The sequence below is a fragment of the Mizuhopecten yessoensis genome, unplaced genomic scaffold (genome assembly GCF_002113885.1).
Source record: "Mizuhopecten yessoensis strain PY_sf001 unplaced genomic scaffold, ASM211388v2 scaffold6163, whole genome shotgun sequence".
In the NCBI taxonomy this organism is placed as follows: Eukaryota; Metazoa; Mollusca; class Bivalvia; order Pectinida; family Pectinidae; genus Mizuhopecten; species Mizuhopecten yessoensis.
Window position 1 is genome coordinate 674,812 of NW_018406412.1, and position 23,135 is coordinate 697,946.

General features: G+C 36.9%; 1 protein-coding gene across 1 annotated transcript in view; it reads right to left on the reverse strand.

Moving 5' to 3' along the window:
• LOC110451669 (vacuolar protein sorting-associated protein 11 homolog) overlaps positions 1-22,253 on the reverse strand; it is a 41,222-nt gene extending 18,969 nt beyond the window's left edge. Inside the window, exons 1-20 of the mRNA XM_021499810.1 lie at positions 22,218-22,253; positions 21,127-21,201; positions 17,990-18,163; positions 17,147-17,197; positions 16,674-16,739; positions 15,935-16,032; positions 15,186-15,333; positions 13,686-13,775; positions 12,363-12,499; positions 11,333-11,474; positions 10,536-10,615; positions 8,726-8,879; positions 8,107-8,253; positions 6,480-6,671; positions 5,661-5,766; positions 4,338-4,367; positions 3,376-3,479; positions 1,908-1,991; positions 1,087-1,137; positions 598-686 (exon numbers count right to left, since the gene is read on the reverse strand). Coding sequence (XP_021355485.1) covers positions 598-686; positions 1,087-1,137; positions 1,908-1,991; positions 3,376-3,479; positions 4,338-4,367; positions 5,661-5,766; positions 6,480-6,671; positions 8,107-8,253; positions 8,726-8,879; positions 10,536-10,615; positions 11,333-11,474; positions 12,363-12,499; positions 13,686-13,775; positions 15,186-15,333; positions 15,935-16,032; positions 16,674-16,739; positions 17,147-17,197; positions 17,990-18,163; positions 21,127-21,201; positions 22,218-22,232 — 2,033 coding nt within the window. The 5' untranslated portion in view covers positions 22,233-22,253. The remainder of the gene's footprint in view (positions 1-597; positions 687-1,086; positions 1,138-1,907; positions 1,992-3,375; positions 3,480-4,337; positions 4,368-5,660; positions 5,767-6,479; positions 6,672-8,106; positions 8,254-8,725; positions 8,880-10,535; positions 10,616-11,332; positions 11,475-12,362; positions 12,500-13,685; positions 13,776-15,185; positions 15,334-15,934; positions 16,033-16,673; positions 16,740-17,146; positions 17,198-17,989; positions 18,164-21,126; positions 21,202-22,217) is intronic.
• Positions 22,254-23,135: the final 882 nt, after the last annotated feature.

Sequence of the window (23,135 nt, forward strand, 5' to 3'; positions counted from 1 at the left end):
AGAAGAAGATGTTTAAAGTTTTTAACATATTTGACCCCTGTGACCTTGAAAATGGGTGAAGGTCATTAATTTTAACAAACTTTGTAGCCCTTCATCCCAGTTTGCTTCTGGCCAAATATCGACACCCTAGGCCTTTCGGTTATTAAGAAGAAGTCGTTTAAAGTAAAATATTGACACCGGACGACGGACGATGGACGACGGACGGACGGACGCCGCGCCACGGCATAAGCTCCCTTGGCACTTCGTGCCAGGTGAGCTAAAAAAGGCGACAGATTTGTTTCACTTAAAATTGAGCTTCTTAACACATGGACTTATTCCGTTATTGCAAAAAGATTCTTTTGATCATTTGAACATTCATTTTGCAAATTTAATTGGATTAATGGTACAGGTATTGATGGAATATTCCAAATAGGTTGATGGAAAACTACACATAATGCTTTTTTCCTCCAATTATTGTATATTGCTGAAAATCAGCGGAGAATCTATAGGCTATAATAATTTCATATAGATAGGAGGGAATTTTAAGTAATATTTACCAAATATATATATATATATATATATATAGAAAATAAAATCTATAAATAAACACCAACTTACAGGTGAGCCTTCTCATACAGGTAAAGTATACCAGCCTTGAAGTTGTTCATCTGACACAGGATTAGGGCTTGATCAAGGTCATAACGTGCCTAAACGTCAAAATTTAGTAAAAATAATAATTAAAAGCATTTTTTTTTCAAATACAAAAAGAAAAAGTTTTAATTGTAAACCTTTATTTACTAAGTTCATCTGTACTTCCATGTTAAATTAAGCTAGACATTCAGAGTATCTATTATTGAAGACACACACCCATGGCCCATGGTCTATTACAGAAATAATAAGTTATTCAGATTTTAATTGGGTTGCAATTCTAATTAATAATACATAAAAAAAATTGATTGCCTTTCATGGCCAGCTGAATAATGCTATAATTACAGTATGTTAATTAAGCAACTGATAATAACATTTCAAAACTTGGCAAAATAACATGGGGTTGCACCTAACACGAAATTGATTCAAAATAAAATTCAAAATAAAACGTTTTCTTACATCTGGGTTCTTTAAAAGGTCCTCTGTTCTTCTCACTTTCTCTGTTTTTACCTATAGATGTGAATAGAAGTTAACTAGACGAACATCTGTGGACAATGTGTACAGACAAATCTAGGGATGAAACAATATAGCGGGATGTAGTTATAGCAATTGTTTAAAATGGTATAATATGGGGGTACTATTTTACCATGCATTTGTGAGGCATGGCAAGACCACCCTGTGTAATATGAAAACAAGAATCTGATTGATCTAACACCCTACAAATGAACCATTCCAGCACAGCTTTACTTAAAACCTGTATTGTGACGGGAAAAAAACCCCAAGATGGCTTCACTTTTTACCTCAAATCCATTTTTGTATAAACCAATTCACTGGCCGATGGAATAAAACATCCCTACAGATGGTGCCACCTAGCATGTGATATTAACGTAGGGTGTTATCCCAGCAAATCACAATTCAATTTTCAGAAAAACACACATCAGGCTTCGGTATCACAAACATTTCCTCAACTCCCAAGCTCAAATCTTAAGTTTGCACTCAGCTGAGATTTACCGCAAAATGGGTATCACAAAGCTGGTAAAACTTAAGCTCAGCTGGTTAAACTCAAACTCAGCTGAGCTTGCAAATGTAAACATCTGCCGAACTCTTCACATAAAAAGAGCACATTCCTCAAATCTCAGGTTGCGGTAGCCTGATGTACGTCTTTACTTAGAATATACTTACAGAGCTGTTGAGGTAGCCTGATGTACGTCTTTACTTAGAATATACTTACAGAGCTGTTGAGGTAGCCTGATGTACATCTTTACTTAGAATATACTTACAGAGCTATCTCTCTCGTGAACGTAATCATGAAGGTAAAGTTCTAACACGGTGTTGTAGAGAAGGCTCGGGGAGTTAGGCTGCACCTGTAAGTACACATATATCAGTGTCAATCTTTTAACATTGAGTTAGGCTGCACCTGTAAGTACACATATATCAGCGTCAATCTTTATCATTGAGTTAGGCTGCACCTGTAAGTCAAAATATATCATTAGCATCAATCTTAAACTTGGAGTAAGGCTGCACTGAAAAGTAAAAATATGTCAACAGCATCAATATCTGTGGGTTTAGGCTGCAACTATATAATAAGTAGAAATATGTCATCGGCATTAATCTTAAACCTGGAGTTAAGCTGCACTGGTAAGCAGAAATATATATATACATACAGTACCAACGCCAAAAAATTGTTACTAAGTATTGGAAACAGTTCTTTCCAGAATGCCTATAGCTTTGATAATTATTTCTGAACAGAAAACTATGCCTTGCCGGACTTTTATGAGAAATAATAAAGATGAAATAAACAAATTAAATATGATCAACAAGTGTTCTGAATGAAACAGAAATCAGCAGGGCTAGACCGGGATTCTAACCCTAGAATACAAGTTGATATACTATCGCTCTAACCACATGAGCTACCTGGTCAACAGAGGTGTCTTGGCACAACTGTCCTTCAGTTATATCCTAATGGAAGTTAAGGGGAAGTAACTGTGTATAGAAAACCAACCCAATGAAGTGGGACAGTCTGAGATCATCCCTAAACCTGTCTATGGTTTTCTATCTAAAATTTTGAAGTCAATCCAATCTTTAAGGAAACTTTTACCTAACACATGATGTTGTTTTACCATAACTTATCACATTACTACCAACTTATGCTGTGAAAAAACACATATTTTATTTTTTGTACATTGTCATGTAAATGTCATATTAAACTTAAGGATCCCTGTCCCACTGCACTATGTTTTTCCTATACAGAGTAACTTCCCTTAACTTCCGTTTGGATCTTATTAAAGCACATTTGAGCTAGGACACTTCTGTTGACCAGGTAGCTCAAACGGTTAGAGCTATGGTATATATATCAATCTGAAGTCAAGGGTTCAAATTCCGATCTAACTAGGCTGATGTTTTTTAACACTCAAAGCACTGTTATTGATTATATTTTATTAATTTCATCTTTATTATTTGTCGTAAATGTTCCGCAACATATGGTTTTCTTTCCCAAAACGATTTATCAAAACAATAGTCATGCCGGAAAAAATAGCTTCCACCACTTGGTTAAAGTTTCTGGCAGTGGTACAGGATCCTTAAGACAGATAGCATGACGTCATGACATGAGACATCGCATTCACAACAAGGAACATCATGTCATAATAACTATTATGATTCTGAAGCTTGGTGATAGTAAACACCTTGGCCTTGTATGCTGTCTACACTATTACACACTAAGCGACGGTGAAGTGAACACAAGCTCACCTTGATCATATGTTCCAGAAACTCGGTGAGTTTTGGCGAGTTATTCACGAAGATGTGTATGAACTCCTCGGCGCTGGCCTTCTGTATCCTACCTAATCCTCCACCTACAACAAACAAACCCTACAAAGTATTCCTCCACTTCAACATTTAGTGTAACACTTTTAGAACATATATGGTACTGTTCATGTATTATAGGCTTCTTAAGCTAGGATTATCATTTTAATATATCTACTATAAGATACATCAGTGTGGAAAATTGTATTAAAATTTTACTATTATATATGTACTAGTATATTGGGCGTGAAGTAAAATGCTGATATTTATGAAATTTTCAATAACTATGTTTTTTTTCTTTTTCGTTATGCTTGCATAAGATTTTGAAAACATGACATCATTTTTTTTTTTTTGCAAACATGGTGCAAAAACATTCTACAGTGCATATTCAGCACATCAACTAATGTGCAATATCGATGACTCAAAATCTCATTAGCCCAACACCCAGGGCTAGAAGATTTTATTATGAAATGAAAATTTTCGGTATTTACTTTCAAAACATACATGAATGGGCTAGTGTATGCTGTTTGATACTTTATAAATATGAAATTGAAAACAGCTGATCACCTCTTTGGTCTACTGTATATTGGAAAATGTTCGCTGCAGTTTAATTTTTTGCCTTTTTCGCCCTCTGTGGTGAGGGTGAATTTGTGGTAACAGCAAATTTAGTAAAAAAAAAACAGCATTTATATATGATGGGCGAAATTAACACTGGGTGAAAATTGATTTCACGGGCGAAAGAACGAATATTTGAGTGGGTGTAAATTTCCTGGTATACAGTAGATAATCTCTGGTCATGCAAATGACATAACAACATCTCATAGATATATGTGGATGGCTAAAACAGGATATGTCTCATTTGAAGACATTTTACAGCTTTATGAATGATTTCTGTAACAAGACCTTACCATCCATGTTCATCTGGTCTACCAGTGGTTCTGTTGAAATTACAAAAAAAATATTAGATTTTCAACAAAATAAAAGATACCATAAATTATATACAAAATACAAAATATAGATTTTAACCCTTTCACCACTATGCAACTTTAGTAGACTCTACCATGCATTGATCTGGATGAGTCCATTATGGTCTACAGTGGTGAAAGGGTTAAAATCACACAATAAGAACAAGTGCAACTAGATTAAGGATACAACAGAACACACTATGAACATGCATATTCCCAATTCTCAATTTCAAAACATCTGCCACAAGTCTGGACATCACACATTAGTACAGATGCATTTTTCTCGTGACTCAGAATGGATTTTCCCACTATATGACATGCTAGATCTTGTCCAATCTCTCTGGCATCTTTGCTCGGCATTTCACAGAATTTTCAAACAGCGATGTATTCATCCACGAGACAATGGCTTGAAATTGACAATCTGCATTATAAATATTCTGTTTTGTCGTTAAATATATTGTTTTGATGTTGTTAAGATTCCTGATGTTGAAGAAAGTATCATCTCCAATGTAAAATAACTTGTCTTTTAATTTTGGCGTGGGAGCATTCAAATGTAGCTTAACTCATTCACCCCTGAAGACACATTTGAGCTCTTCCAATTCAAAGGTTGGAATAGTTCATTATGAAATTTCAGGGGTGAATGAGTTAAGTAGGGAAAAGGCCACATTTATTTGAGGAGATAGGTATAGATTTTATTATTCTTGCAAACTAAACCGAGATATCTGCATTTCCGGCGGTGCTGGAAAATTGAATCTGACCCACGGGTCTGGATAGCTTACACGCCCAGACTGGCGGGGGAATTATAGTGACGTTACATCATTTTATGCCGTTTTGGTGTAAGTCAGGGTAACTGACGTCATTTACAATTGCCATCCGGGCTTCATATGCAAATGAGAAATGTGCGGACAGTTTACAACTTTACAAGAAGAGAAGCTGTCTTTACGGGTTTGAGGTAATACTCAAGAAATAGAATCCATCCCTGATGTGAGGTAAGGATAAGGTTATTCAAACCCTCAGGATCAAATGTTGAGCAGAAGACCCTCGGCAAATTACCTTTATATCCATACCTCACATCAGACATGAATTCTATTATTCTGGTTCTGAGGTCATAATTTTATGTGGAATCCTGGCTTTATGTTCTGAACCCGGCCAAACATGACCCTGCCTGTTGCCAAGATGTTAAACCCCCCAAAAAACGAATCAATTTTATGTCCTGAAACAAAAATAGATTCCAGTTTGTTCAGTTATATATCCAGATGTACTCACTATCTGCTGGCCGGTAGTCCGTACATAGACGCTTCAGTAACTCTGTCGTCTGGCGTGGAACCTCTGACATCAGAACTTTACCGTACTTTTTCAGATTTTCTTCAGCCTGCAACAATTTACAGATCATATCATACTGACATATTTGACCAAATGAAGGTGCCTGCAGAGAATTTTTGAGTATAACTTAAATGCATACCCTAACATTAAATCAAGACTGTAATTCTTGTTGGTTGTAATTTGTTAGATAATTTTTGCCACCAAAATAGTGCTATTATCAGTTCAGTTAGTTCAGATAACAACAACAAAGATGCCATGGGACTGAATGCTATCTTTCAGAATGATATACCGGTATCACTTTATTCATGAGGAACCAAAAATTAAGAGCAGAACAAAGAGACTATCACATCGATCTCTGCTGACTGACCTCTTCACATCATGAAATTGATTAACAATGAGGTCATGAAGGATATAGCGTGACCCTGAAAGGTCAATGTAATTCAACCTCACTTTGAATGTTATTGATGTCAACAATCCACAATATATCGCCGCAAATCTCAAAACACAGTAAGTTTATCCCCTTAATGGTTGACTCTGTGAAACAGAAGCACTGTACAGTACACCTCCTCTCAAGGCTACGATGGCCGACAGCGGCCGCCAAGTTACAACTACAAACTAATTGTTTTTTGTACATGTACATGTCATACAAGTACAGTACAACTACACACTATTGTAATTTGGCAGACGCTGTCGGCCATCGTACAACGAACCGCTGTCAGCCATCGTACAAGGCACACATGATAATACAGTAAATGACTGTACCTCGTCAAACTCCAGTTTGCCGATGTACTCGAGGGCCTGTTGGTAATGTTTGATGTCCTCCAGTTGTATGCGGAGATACCAGTGATGTTTAGCGTGTTTCTCCGCCAAAAAGAGAGCGTGAGTGTAGTAACTCGCCTGTCTACACACACGAATGGCCGTCTCAACGTCAAAGTCCACCTCACGGTCCTTCGTCTAAAACACAAATATCCATTGATTTAGCTTTAGCAAGAGCGGTTATTATTTATATAAGAAGGTAATAGTATTACAAATTCCTTTCATTTTCATAGAAGATACATTTTTGCGTAAATTTGTGAACAGATCAGGACTTTGGTAAATATTATAAACATTGTTGGTTACCCACTAGTGCGTAAAACCCTGGACGTTATATCATTCGTCAATCTTCTAATTATGACGTGACGTAACAACGCTCTGTGATGTCATCCTCTATATCGTGATTTCATCATTGATGGCAAGTATTTTCCCGATTAGAAACCCGGATAATCTATTCCTAAAAGAACTATATGGTTTACTAACTATAATATGAATGAAATGGGAGAAAAAGGTTCCTAAACTTGTGATGGTTGATTACCATGTTTATTATCCCCTTGGAACGAAAGTTCGAGGGGATATAGAATTCAGCCGGTACGAATGTCCATATGTCCATATGTCTGTACGTCAATTTGTCTGTATGTTACACTTTTTATCGTCACATAGTGACCTCAAATATCAAAGGAATTACATGAAACTTAAAACAAGTATTGTTTGGTATGACAAAACCTTGAACAAGTTCCCGTTTCGGGGGTTTTCAATGACGGTAAAGATCACTGTTACTATTTTTAGAAAAACTTTTGTCTTCACTCTACCTCTACCGACTTCTTTCTTCAACAGAGTTTCATCAAACTTGATACAAGTGTTGTTTGGTATGACAAAACCTTAAACAAGTTCCCGTTTGGGGTTTTTTCCAATGAAGGTCAAGGTCACTGTTACTATTTTTAGATAAAAAATTGTCATCTCTATAGCGACTTCATTACAGAATGGAATTTCATACAAGTGTTTGGTATGGCAATACCTTGAACAAGTTCGGGTTTCGGGTTTCTATGTTGAAGATTAAGATCATTGCTATTATTTTTAGAAAAACTTTGTCATCCCTCTATCGACTTTATTCCTGGTTACTGTGTTGAAGGTCAAGGTCACCTTTACTATTTTTTAGAAAAACTTTGTCATCGCTCTATGGACTTCATCCCTCAACGGAATACAATTCTATTGTCCATCGAAGAATGCAGTCGTTAGAGCAGATACTGATGCATCATTGAATTTTCTATTCATTTCCTCATATATATGTCACACAATGTGTGAATGGGAGAGGATTTGTACCACTTGTGATGCCTTGTTTAACTTTTATAATACAAAGGGAAATGAGATCCACCGTCCACTAGTGGATGTTCAGTGAAGTTCTGCTTACTCTGGTTGATGGATTCCTAAATAGCATTCACCAGTCCGGCCATAAAAGTAAAAGAAGTCCAAAGAAAAAATGACCAGACAACATCAAATGTTTTCTGGTCATCTCGTTTGAATTAACTCTCACCTAGTTAACCTAGCTATTAAAGTTGACGCTGAAGCTACCTACCATGATGAACTCGTCGAGTTTACTGACGTCCTTGAGTTTAGTGTAACAGTTGAGGAGGAGAGTGGTGTGTTCCTCTGTGGCCCTCTGGGCCTTATGTAAGGCCTGTAGGTACTTGGTCAGGTTGTGAATCCTCTGGGCATCGAGGAACTTGAAAATATAAATGAAGATATTAATAATAGTTGATTTTGAGACATTCTAAGTTTCTAAGGCTTTTGCTATGGTCCTTTCAAATATAGATGCACTGATCAAAGTATGGATTATGGTGATGAAAATGTTCCGCATTTGTCAATCCATAAATAGTCAACTGCCTAAACCATTGAGTTTAGGCAGTTACTGAACTCATTAATGAAGACAATGAAAGCAAATTGCTGACATAGTGCACTCTAGTTTTTTGGAAAGATAATACTTGCACCTCATTTAATTAGTGTTAACTCATTTATCTGTGAAATTTTATAATGAACTATTCCAACCTTTGAATTGGAAGAGTTCAAATGTGTTTTCAGGGGTGAATGAATTAAAGACTAACCCTAAAGACTTGTAAATATTTTCATTTTTCTCTGGTGACCTTCATTACCTTAACTTTAATCTGTTGAAGTAGGTCATTGACCACCATCATTACCTTTCTGATGACATAAGAAGCCTCAAGCTTGCCGATTGTTTTGATGTACTGGTCGATCGCTCCGTCGTGATCGCCCTTGCCGTAGAGGTGGTCTCCGTACTGAGTGAAGATGTCGATCAGACCATCGTCATCATACTGCTGGCTCTTGGCCAGGCTTTAAACAAAGTGTAATAAGGTACATTAGCATACACAGATGTTAAATATGGTGGTAAATATTTCTTTGAAAAGGTTTGTTAGTGTAATCCTAGGTTATCTGTATAAAAATTTCAACATGAATTAACTGCTATCTTGTGTTTTCGATGAAAAACTTTATTTATTTACAAATGGACTGTAGGACACTATGAGTGATGGCATTTATGATTTTTTTGAGATTACCATAAGGAGCGAGATTCTTTGATGTACAAAACATTACCAGCATGCAGAAGGGATAGTGTCGAGGCGGAGTATAAATGACAGAACAATATGAAAACAATCCAAAGGCAGCACACATATTTTCCCAGGTCATCATTTACATGTGGCACATAGTCAAGGATTTCTACCAACTGCTCTAAAACTTCAGAAGTTTCCCCAAAGATTGTGCGCCTATTTTGGGGGCAAAACACTCTGACATAAACGAAAACGTGCTTTTGTCAACACGTGTTGCCATTACTGTTTTCCTTCGTCAACAGAGCTATATGTAAGATGCGATTTCATTGAATGCGAGCGATTGGAACCACACAAAAATTTGAAGGCTTGGTTAACACGGCTATATCCACTAAGGGTAAGTGGAGTGTATACGAAGCAAACACTTGGCTAGCGAAATTGCTTTGGTGTATATCAAAAAGCCTAGATCAAAAGAATTTGTCTGTCGCATAATGATAAAATTGTCTGGCTTTAAAATTTGGTGTCTTTCCTCTATTACCTTCAAAGGACAGGTATCAGCCTATCAAAATTGGTAATGATTTTCCACCTGAGACCAATCAAACACCCCCGGTAGCTAGCCGCGTGCCTTCGATTTGGCTATGACATATTTCAGGGGTGCAGAAAGTAAGTGAGCATAACCCCTGGAGTATCGAGGATGATGCATTGTGTGTGTACACTACCAGTCTGAGCCGGGTTTTTATCTGAAAAGTGTTGAACCGAAACTAAAACAGATCAGACCTGTGATGGGCGGATGGATTGGTCCAGGATAAGGCTAATGCACATGTATAGCTTGCAGTATCACACATGCCAAACAGCCCATACCAATGGCAAGTACATTGTACATGACAAATTCTATCAATACTCCATACCTACTGCATAGCAGTCAAAACATGTAGATGTTAAGAAAACAACAAAGCTGTTCTAGTGATGTTGAGAATCCTTTTATTTCCATTTATATAATAATAATTTGAGGTTCTTATATACCGCTTTATCACAACCTAGTTCGTAAGAGGTCTCAAAGCTGTTCACAAATTATAATCCGTGCTTATAGGGCCTTTGCAACCAGCTTTCTTAACTCTCTGGGGAGTATACAGCCAGTGCTGCCATTTCGGCGCTCACAGCTAGCATTCGACAATTCTAGCACTACCCAACCACATATTCTCATTTACAGCTGAGTAGATTGGAACAAATGTAGTAAAGCATCTTATTCAAAAAGTGACATGACTTGAACCCGCAATCCTTCCGTCACGAGGCCGGCGTCCTACCACTAGACTACTGTGTCTCCTATACCTCCATACCTAAGTATCACACCCTCAAAGCTAGGGAGGGAAGGTGTGACAAGATCACACATATACCCGCCAACACCCTATCCAATCAACCCCCCCATCAACACATGACTCCTGCTCACCTGATAGCTAGCTGATAATTGTTTTTCTTAAACAACATTTCTAGTTTGGTCTGCGTGTCCTTTTCCTGGAGTTGATAAAGCTGTAAAAATAAAGAACAAATCACACATAGATTCATTTCAGAAGCATACTGAAGTTTGTTACTGAAATCACTTTGTGCAAAAAGGGATTGCTTATCCTGTGTTTTTAGGTCAGACAGTTAAACAGACCCATTTCTGAACTAAAAATGGGTAACATGTTTCTTAATATTTAGATATATATTCCTGATGGTGAAAGATTTTTCTTTATCATCAGAGATTTTTTGCCCTGTTGGAAGTTTTGCCATGTTTTCCAACAGCAAAAATACAGACTGCTTTTTATCACAAAAAAAAAGTGTTAAAAAAAATGTGGAGAATCTTCTCATTTTCAATAAAATCATCTATTTTCACAATTCATGAGGGAACAAACTCTTACAAATTTAGGCAGAAAAAGCATTGATTATTATTTATTAATTTATGAATAATGCAGTAGATTAGACATTTTTTTAAAAGATAAAGTGATGCATTCTATTCCATAATTTCAACATTTGAAAGTTTCCCAGTTTTCCTACTTTTGCTTTAATATGACTTTTTCCAATTTTGACCCAGCGGTCATTTCTTACAATATCCTCATAAATGTCTGGTGCACCTCGACTATAACATACAGTTGACATCAACATTATACCGGATTTTCAATGACTGTCTTACATTTGACAACCTCGGCAAACACTTTGGTTAAAATGCTTCACACACTACGGACTTCTCAAACAACCTGTATTTACCTTTCTGTCCCCGCCCAGCAGGTAGACACTTCCCCACTCACACATCACACCGATCACGTCAGGATACGGCGCCGAGTATGCGATAAATTTATTCTGTATATCGTACACTGTCACAATGTTCATCTCCAGACTCTGTCCGCCCCTGTAAATATTTTAAGGAAATATCACCATGCCTCGAAATTCTATCACATACAATTTTGTCACAGGATGAAAAGTTTGTTACAATGTTAAATCAAGGCAAGAAAATATCTCCAGGTCCTAAAGCCCACAGCCAGTTGATCTGATCCTCGGGCAAGTAAACATTCACATTTATTTGCCTTATAGACCAGTGCTTCAGTTTCTACAGAATATTGCTCCATTCACAGCATACAATTTTTTTCCTTTAATAAGTATAAATTAATAACACTTGTTCCTCATTGTTTTTTAAACTATTGCATTATCCTGAAAGCTGTCTTTCAAGACTGTGTCCACTGTCTAAACCTGATACCTCTGGGAACAGACATATATACTTGAGACTCCAGAGGTTACGATCGCTTTCCATTTCTCCATCCTGGAATATGTCACAACGAAATTGAAGGCCCTTTATGTACCCCCTTGTGGATGATACAAGTTAGACTAGTTTGATCCTTTGAAGTACATCCAAATAATTTCACGGCCTCATATTGACAAAATTGACTGGTTTTGAAGTCAGATGTCACTCCTCTGTAATATTCAATGGACAGGTATCAGCTTAGCGATTGGTCAGTTTGTTTTTTTACCTGAGACCAATCAAATAGCTAGGCGCGTGCCTTCAAACATTATGCTATGACATATTCCAGGGGATGCAGAGAGTGAAAGTGAGCGTAACCCCTGGAGTATCGAAGATGAAGACCTGGTAATTTGATCAGTTAGCAGAGAGTTCCAGGTTATAGAGTGTCTACTCGTTATACATTGTCTTTGTTGAAACAAAGTTCTTTCGCTGGTTCAGACAAAATCCTGATTTCTGTACAGAATTTTACTGAACCTCAACACTGTGAATTTAAATACTTACAGTACAGCAGTACGAAGTAAGGCCTTGTTTTCCTTCCCTACAACTATAAGGTACCCTCTAAACCATTGGAGGTGGAGCTTCTCTCCCTCAAAGGCCAGACAGGGACCACGGCCATCCGGCTGGTAAAAGTAAACCGCCTAAAAGACAGACAGCCGACATACAATATATAGGTTTGTGGCAGATTTTAATTGTACATAGAATAACGGTCACCCTCTAGCTTCAAGCTAGAGGGAATTTCACTTTAGCTCAGTGGTAGAGCGTCCGACTAGGAACCTGGAGATTGAGGGTCTAACCCCAGTGGAAGCGTATTATTCTCTTTCCTGATACAGAATTATAGATGTAAGCGTGATAGTCACAGGTAACTTCAATATATATAAACATACAAATGTTCTACATAAAACTTTTTCGCTGTGGTCTACCAACCAGAAGAGAAGCAACACAGACCCAACTAAACATTTTAAACAATTATACACATTTACAGTCACTAGGCACAGCAGGTAGTTAAAACGTTTGATGTTCACCAGTAATTTCTGTACCTGACACACAAACATCACCATAACCTGTGCTTACAAGACTTCTGGAGCATTAGTTAAAGTTTCAAGGGCCATAACTCCAGAAATAATAGTCAAATCACAAATTCCTTTCTTTATGCACATGTACTTATTTTGTAGTTTGACTGTGCCCAAGTTAAAAAAAACTCCAACAACAAACAACTGAGGAGGAGTTTGCACTTACAAGGATTACGGACAGACGAACGGACAGACAGACAGGGTGATTCCTATATAACACACACACACACACACACACCCCGCCCCCCCCCAAATTTCAGGAAGTTAACCAAACAGGGATTACGGTGTATAACCTGTAATAAGCCCATTGGGCCAACACATCACCTCTGACTCAAAGTAGGGAGGATGGGATTGTTACAGGACAGTGAAACTGCAATAATTTTCTGGCGGAATGTGTTACTTTACAGCAACGGCTACAACCAGTATTTTGTTATCTTAATAAGCGCTCCCTTCAGCCAGTTTTTCAAGCATCCTGGGTGATAATTACAGAGAATACGGTAATCAAATATCATACCAGAGATAATCCTGGAGGGGGCCATGGGACTGCCCATTGACCCTTCAAAACTGAAATTGACCCCTCCATGTTCCAATTTTCATTTAATTTTACATACAATGGCCCGTCTTAATTTTGATATTAACTAAATATTGCTGAAATGACCCACTGCTCTCAAATTCCAGGATTTTCCCTGTCATACTGGAGCAATTTTCTGGTTACCAAAATCAGTAAGACAAGCTAAATGTACAGTGTACTCACATCCTGCCTGCCCATGACTAGCTGGTGGTCCTGTGTATGATCACTCATCACTGTACAGTGGGGTGAGGCACCAAAGTGTTCTACGGTACTCTGTAACAATAAGTTAAAATATCAAACAATCTGGGTACAATCGTACTTTATATTAGGTCATATATCGTAAACCATTCACATATTATAAAATCTGTTTCAATTGTACTCTGCAACAAATCACATAATGTATAATTAGTCTTCGATCATACTCTTAAATCATTTGCATATCGTAAAACCTGTGTTCAATCGTACTCTGTAACAAAAAGTCACCTATCATTTCATCAGTGTTCAATTGTACACTGTAACAGATTGCATATCGTAAAACCTTTGTTCAATTGTACACTGTAACCAGTCGCATATATTGAAACATCTATGTTTCAATGTTTAAGCAACAAATCATGCATAATCTGTGGTAACTCATTCAACCCTGAAATTTCATATGCACTTTTCCGTCCTTTGAATTGGAAGAGTTCAAATGTGTCTTCAGGGGTGAAGAGTTAAATCATACGCTATGCCGCCAAATCACTTATCGCATATAATCAGTGTTCATCTAAGCTCTGAAACCAAAACTTGCATATCACATATTCGGCCACATCGTACACTGTGTGAGGGATTCACATCAAGAAGTCCTATCATTTCATTGCTTCCAAGCGATTATTCTTTACTGATTTACACATCTCTCAATTAATATTCAGACTTCTTCTCACAGTTGCTTTAATCAAACTGACATAGACAAGTGCAGTTTTCAGAAGGGTACGTGAAAATATACCAAGAAGATCTTGAACAAGGAGTATCCATTATCAGACATATGAAACAAGTTAAACATTTTTCATAATTTTTCATTATTCATAAATATAGCCTCATGCTGACAAATCTGATGAAAAGAGACAAGAATATATTTACAATTCAACACAAGCCATACCGGACATAGCTTCAATGAGAGTTGAAATCAAACCTAGATTACATTCGTGTATCCCGGTGGAAACAGTACAGGTGGCGCAGAAATATTCCAAGATAAACGAGCGCACTTGGACCATTCTATAAGCAGAGCTAAAAACGCACAGTTTTGAAGAATAAACAACAATGTATCAAGAATATTATGCCCTTCTTTCAAGCGTCCACTGGATTACATAATGTATCATAAAATCTACATGTGGTTTGACATTGTTTTAGAAAGAAATATTGCAAACTAGCAATAGTCAGCATTAAGTTTCGATCAGGCACGTCTGGACCCGTCAATCTACACGTGCCGAACGTTCCCTAGGTCAGCCTCGGTTCAGATTAGGGCCTTTCGTTTTCTTTCACGCGAAAACGGCCCTACAAAGTCCAAGAGTGAACTGTTTCCGAAATCTATCCACTAGACATCCTCAAATGTATAGGGTTTGCGCTCTTCGACACGCAACTCCTGTGTTACCCCTGAAATTTTGAGGAGTTAGACTCAAGAGCGCCGCAAGGTCTTGAGAAACTTACCTTCTGGTCTTGCTTGCCCGAGATGTTTATAGAAACCACCTGAGAGTCCGTAACCACAAACAAGAATATAGATTTAGATCCCGAAGTCTTAAAAGCTAAACCAGTGACAGGTTTCGGGTTTTCGTACACAATCCTCGTCTTGGTGTGTCTGTTTAAAAAAAAAATACAAGACAGGACATAAACAGTAAGTCGTTCCTCTGTTGGTCTTTTTTCAGTAATGGAGACCACAAAATGCATACATCTGTTATAAATATGTTAGGTCTGCATTTTGCTTAAAATATTTTTTGGGACAAGGATGTATGAAATTGCTCTGAAAATCAATTTAGAACAATACAGTTCTTTGCACCAATTGTGATCAGTTCCAGCAAGCTATATGTAAAATAATTTCTCAAAAACAGATACTGTTGATTTCTGTAAACTTCTTAAAAGAATTTGACTCTGGATGTTCTATTCAAAAGGAAATTAAAAATTACAACATTTATAAGTATATAATTTTTTTAACACAATCAGCTTCATACTGATTCTAAGAATTTTGCATACATTATTGTTGCAAATCAAACAGTTGGATTTTCTTAACCATTAGTTATATTGCAAAGAGAATTTCAAAATAAGTTGAGTCCTGAAACAAATCTAAACTCTCCAGTAACTTAGCTTAGTACTGGTATATATGTAAAATGCAGCAAATGGACATGAGATTGAAAACATTTAAATGGGTGGACAAAAACACAAGACACAAGCTTGATATAAACCTGTCTTTGGTGACATCCCCCTTGAAAAGCACCACACTCCCGTTCTCAAATCCCACGGCCATCCAGGCCAGGTTTTCATGTACGGCAAGACATGTGACCTGTAAGTATTAAATCAGTCTCTTGGTACCGAGCAATAACCATTTCACCCTATGTAACTGAAGTAGACTCACCATCCATTGATAGATGGATGAGTCCATTATGGTCTACAGTGTTGAAAGGGTTAAAACAAATTTCATTTTTCAGGAAGACTTTACAGAGTTTTCTATCCGTTAGACATGATATTGTAGTGAATTTTGGGAGAGTTATCTCCCTTAGACTGCTGACCAAGCCACCACTGTCGCTGGACTTTTATAATTATGCTTACAGGGGTAGGTTTATTTCTTGGAATAGTTCTTACTTATATAATTATATGCTTACAGGGGTAGGTTTATTTCTTGGAATATTTCTTACTTAAATAATTATATGGTTACAGGGGTAGGTTTATTTCTTGGAATAGTTTTTACTTATATAATGATATACTTACAGGGGAAGGTTTATTGCCTGGAATAGTTCTTGCTTATATATAATTATATACTTACAGGGGTAGGTTTATTGCCTGGAGTAGTTCTTACTTTTATAATGATATACTTACAGGGGTAGGATTATTTCCTGGAATGGTTCTTACTTTTATAATGATATACTTACAGGGGGAGGTTTATTGCCTGGAATAGTTCTTGCTTATATATAATTATATACTTACAGGGGTAGGTTTATTGCCTGGAATAGCTCTGGTTATCCTTGTACAAACTGGTGTTCCTTTCTCAATCTGAAAATTTCAAGAGAGAGATGCATTATACAGTCATGTATTTATGTCACAAAATCAATTCTCATCTCAGGACAATTATGAAAGGTGTATACATTTTGTACATATTTGTATGTAATTCTTAAATTTATCTTGGCATACAACTTTCTATGATAAACAAATAAACAGGGCCAATGGTCCATAGAATTTTGAAAACTAGAGCTATAAATAGGTGAAGTCGCACATATCTAACCTGTCTTGCCCAAGAAATGCAATTTTCATCTATTTTATTTTCAATTTTAGCTATCAAAATTTGGAATCAAAAATTTATTTTGGAATTTGAAATATTTTGTAATACTTAGATAGGTAATGGGCCCATTTTTTCAGACCCAGGAAAGAGCGAGGAAAATGTCTGGCTCATCAAAACTTACCTTGTCTAAATTCCACACCTTGATAAGTGGGTTGACACCTTGCTCATCTTCCTGGACGAAATAAATGTGTAACGTTTTAGAGCTGTAGTTGTGAAAACTGTTGAGTATACATACATACAAGTTCTTTTTTGGCACAAATTACTCAGTATCACAAGAACTTTTTAAGGATAAAATTTGAACCCTTTCTATTTATTAATCAAATTAAAAGGAAATAACCTTAAATTTTACTCCATATATTCCCTTGGCTTTATAACGTTAATATTTCAATTGCTAGAACTCTAAACGACTAACTTTCCTAGTGTTTAAAATGTTCCTTGTCTTTTGCTCTTCACAGCCAGTAGGCAAAATTTGAACTGTTCTCAGTAACAAATACTGTTATGTTTCCACTGAATTCAAGCTCCAAGAAATATTTCAGCATTTTTCCAGAATACTTTCCGAGACTTCAAATTTAAGAGGTTATTTTTACTTCATTTATAAATGGAAACATGAATCATGCATTAGGATTTTTTTATAACTGTGAACCAAAAGAAAATGATTTTACAAGATGTATTTTTAAGGAAATTGGATTCTCTCCCTAGAAAATGTGTGACTCTATATGAGTAATTTTTCATAGGAGCACCATGGGGACCACACAAAGACATGGATCTGTTGACCACAGCCGAGGACCACGCTTATTAGACCCTAAGGAGATGTCCAGCCTTGGGACTTACCTGCTGGCAGGACCAGGACTTTTGGATCACCAAGAGGGAGAATAAAGGCCACTTATACCCGCATCGACTGAACACAGACCTTGAAAGACGACAATAAAAATCTTACCAACCAAACCAGCCAATGTGTACTTACTCCGACCGACACCAGGAGATTGTGTTGACGAAGCTGGAAGAGGTGGGACACTCTGATTTCGTACGCCTTGAATACGCTGAGTTTAAGCTGTCTGCTCACAAGGTACAGGAATCCTTCGTGGTCGCCTACGATCAGTTGACCATGACCACTCACGCTCGCGGACACATTCACATCCTGAAAAAATAGAAAAGCCACTTCAAAATTTATAAGTAACTTTAAAGGTAACTATTGATATAGATTGGTTTATATCTAAAATCAAGCTTTACAAATATGCTTCTTATTATATATGTTATTTACCCTTTCACCCCTGAAGACACATATGAACTTTTCTAGTTCAAAGGATGGAATAGTTCATTAAGAAATTTCAGGGGTAAATGAGTTACAATATTTCAATACATTATATTATATATTCATGTTTAACTTTATGACATTGTAAAGTACAGTACATCTGGGTCTCTTTCATGTATAGTGATCCAACTAGGCCGCTTTCATTTAAAGCAATCCAAACAGTTTGACCAAAATTGTTCATTTATGAAATAAGGAAGGACCTATTGAATTGATGTTGCTTTTGGCGAGTCTTGGCGAAAGCATTTGCATATCCGTCAGAGTTTACCCTGAAATGTTACTTTAAACAAGAGTACCGGGGGGCAGAACAATATACCCCATCGAATGCCATAAAGTGTTATACACTTTCTTACATTGAAATAAGATCTGCATCATTCTAAGAGTGGTTAGCTGACATTCTATAAATAATGTAGGAGAAAATCTGCGGACAAAAAATTAAATACTGAAATGAACAAAGGGCAATTACTTTTGCAAAAATCATCAAATCAAACTTCTTTTACAGGAGACACAACTTCATATCATGATGATAATGTATACCAAGTTTCAAAGAGATCCATTGAAAAATGTAGGAGGAGATTGCCGGACAAAAATCAAATACTGAAATAAACAAAGGGCAATAACTTTTGCAAAAATTGTTGAATTAAATTTCTTTTCAAGGAAACACAACAACATGTCATGATTATTTAGCCTACTCGGTTTTAAAGGAATCCGTCAAAAGATGTAGGAGAAAATTTCCGGACAAAAAATCAAATACTGAAATAAACAAAGGGCAATAACTTTTGCAAAATTTGTCGAATCAAAATTCTTTTAAAGGAGACACAACTTCATATCATGATGATAAATGTATACCAAGTTTCAAAGAGATCGGTCGCAAAATGTAGGAGGCGATTGCTGGACAAACAAAAGTTTACGCCAGACGGACGGACAAACCCATACCATAAAACTCCCGTCATATTTAACGAGCGTATAAAAATAGACAAACCGGTTGGTCTGCATAAACCATACTCGATATCCAGGGGTTATGCTCGTTTTTGCTCTCTACACCCCTGGAATTGTCATAACGAAATTGAAGACTTAGTGTGCGCCACCTTGTTGATGAGACAAGAAGACTAGTTTGATCCTTTGATATACATCAAAAGAATCTCGCAGCCAGTAACGGTGAAAATTGCCAGGCTTTTAAGTTGGGCGTCTCTCCTTTGTAATCTTCAAAGGTCAGGTATCAGCCTAGCGATTGGTCAGGTTTTTTTTTACCTGAGACCAATCAAACAGCTATCTTCGTGCCTTCAATTTTGCTATGACATATTCCAGGGGTGTAGAGAACGAAAGTGAGCGTAACTCCTGGATATCAAGGATGGCATAAACAAACAAGCCACTAGACAATGGTCTTTTTCATTACTTGACACAATGGACTGACAAACTTTCTGATGTTACTGTTGGTACAACACTAGGTCTGCAATCCTGTCAACCTCTGAAAGTGCCAAGAGTCATGACCAGATATGATCCTGTTATATCTGCTCATAGTAAGTAATACCATTTTCAGCATCCTAAACAGTCAGAAATGATACAGAATCTACAGATCTCTTCACAGTAAGTGTAACTAATTCACCCAGCCATCGCGTCAAGTATGTCGTTTGGGTGGTCAAACGCGGTGATAAATCACATCAGGGACTTTGATGATCGTATCACCGCGATCCTTCACGTCTCATGTCACGTAATCGTGTCACGAAAATCCGCAGAGGATCAACCTCCGCGTTCCATCAAGGTCATCGCGTTCCTCGGTGACCGGCACAGATAAGCCTCACTTACGCGTATACGCTGACCAAATATTACCTTTGCTGGAAGGAAGATAAGTCTAACCGGTTCACTAAACGTGTAATAAGTATATCCTAACGTCACGCTACCTCGATTGGTACAAATGTGACAGTTTTTCTGTGATATTAAAAATTTAGATCTTGTACCAAGAATGTTTCTTGATTCCTGACAAACACTATCTATGGTGGTTCATTTTCAAAAACAGTTTTTGATTCTACGATATTTGTTTTGGAACGCTAAACTCGCAGTTAGATTTCGTCCGTTTTATGGCCGTGATTAGTACCCCAAATTGGTACACCATATCACAGACTATAAAACTTGTTTTTATTTCTACTAGTTGTTGTGCAACAAAATATATTACTTTTATATAAAAGGACCAGCTTATTCAAAATCCTCCAAATTTTCGTCGACACACGTCGATTTTACTGGTTTTCTGAAACAAAACTGCTACGTGAAAATGCTGATAAATATCTCCTTTGTTACACTGCCGAAGGAAAAATGCTCAAATTTAATCTTAAAGTTTTATTCAAACCATTTTCTGACTAATTCGGGTAGTATGCCAATTGTGGTAGCGTGACGTTACAGTATACACATATACTTAACAAAAAGAAGCAAATCATCGTTTGAGGAAACATATCATATTTTGCATCAATATGTTAAAAAACGGAACCTATTATTACATACTCATTCAGAGGTAAAAAAATATGTCTCTGGTGTAATCCATGGTTTTGTTTTGAAATGTTTTAAAAATCGCTTAATCATTTATTTACGGCTTGACGTATACACAAATGTACATGTAGGGTGATGTAATCGATCTCGGTAAGTTATGCTGCTGAATATTTATCTGGTTAAAACAATGACCATATTGTGTTTTATCTGGTCATGAGATGAAATATATTAATGTCTCGCCCGATATTATCTGATTAGTTGACAGGTATAGGTACTTTGGCAGTAGTACGGTGACAGTTAGTCTAACTTACCTTGAGTTTATCAAACACCTGACCTGTGTCTGGGTCTTTAACAGTTTCTTTATCGAAAAAGTTAAATCTTCTCCACTGAAAACAGAAAATAAATATTGTTGTAGACGTCATGACAAATATTTGTATGTGCTCATTTATCTCAATATTGTCACTCATAAAAGAAGATTGAGTCGACGCTGTGAGTTAGGCTTAATTCCTTATGACAGGTGCAAATAACCCTGTCAAGTACATCATAATACGGTAAACGTGCCAATAGCGTACTTGTCTGTGGCTGCAAAACAGCCCAGACAACATTATATCTTACAAAAAGGTGTTGCCGAAATCACATTTCCCAAGTGTTTACTCAATCACTCTGGTAAAATACTAGCTTTGGAAAATTTTCTTAATCAATATTCAGACTAGTAGACCAGAAGTCCTGGATTTGATCCTTAGCAAAGGCAATACAAAGGATTCTAATAATGACCTCTGTTGCACTCGCACTTATGTAGGGACCTGTAAAATATTTACAAAAATACTCAGTCTTGTTGATCTCACAAGCATCACCGTTACCCCCGGAAACACTCAGGACAAGTAATTTTTCAATGGAAGGGGAGTTTGCACCCTGGTAAACTACTTTCTAACCTATTGACTCATCTAAGGGGACATTCTGTGTAGCTCATTCAGGTCCCCTATTTAGAGTGTAGAGGACTCGGGAGGCATTTATAATCTCTGTTACACCACTAGTTTCGCCCATTAATTTCGAACGTGCATAGATACAAATATGCTGATTACCGAGTGATGGTAGGCATTGACATACATATTACAATATCTACATTTAAATGAAGAGATTTACTGCAAGCTAAACGTCTCTTTGTAATTTCCTACAGAACTGGGACTGAACAGCTGAAGATGACAAGTCAGCTGGAAGTGAAACAGCCCCCCCCCCCCCCCCCGACTTCCTCGATTTTGTTTCAGATTCAATATGATATTAATATCGATTCAAGGTTCTTCAATAGTATACATAATTTGGTCGTTTGTCAAGCGATTTGTATTTTTAATTAAACTTGTATACTGCTACATATCCGAAATGTTTATATTTTGCTACCGCCTACCTGTAAAAGAGCCATTGCAGTCGAATGGCCTTGACCTTTAATTGGAAAATATAAAATACAAAACATGAAGAGAACGGAACGAAATGTATTATTCATCGCAGAACGAACGGATATGATATCAAATTTGTTAATTCAAACATAAACTATTGAAAAATCAAACATATTACACAACAAACTCTATCAACCTTTCACTCATCATTATTTCAGCACAAAACGTACTAAATGTCAATGATATACAAGAGGCTCAAAGGGTCTGTGTAGTCACGGACTTAGATAACAATCTAATTCCTTGGCGTAGTTCACTTGTTCCTATTCCCATGTCTCAAGAAATAAATGCAAGTTCAAGTTCTTCATAAATTAAGTCAAACGAATGATAACATAAATGCATAAAAAATACAGACAGATGTGGTATATATAAAGAATATACGAGACTTTTTACGGACGAATGAAATTTCACATTTTCAAACTTAATTTAATTCGAGTGATTCCGACCATGGTATCTTTAAGAAATAATTAAGACCCCAGGGGCGAAGCAGGACCCGAGCTCAATCCTGGATGTATTCGTCTTATTGTATGTCTGTGGTTTTATGACTTCGATGTTGTAAAGTATTAATATTTACGATAGTAGGTACATGATAGAAAAAAAATAGTATTAATATAGCTCATCCTCGATATCCAGAGGTCACGCCCACTTACGCTCTCTGTGCCCCTGGAATATGTCATAACAAAATTGAAGGCACAAAGGCAGCTTGGTCTCAGGTAAAAAAAAATGACCAATCACTAGGCTGATACATGTCCTTTGAAGATTAAAGGGGCGACACCCAACTTCAAAGTCAGTCAATTGTTACCGTTACGCGACCGCGAGATTCATTTTATATACACCAAAGGATCACACTAGTCTTCTTGTCTCATCAACAA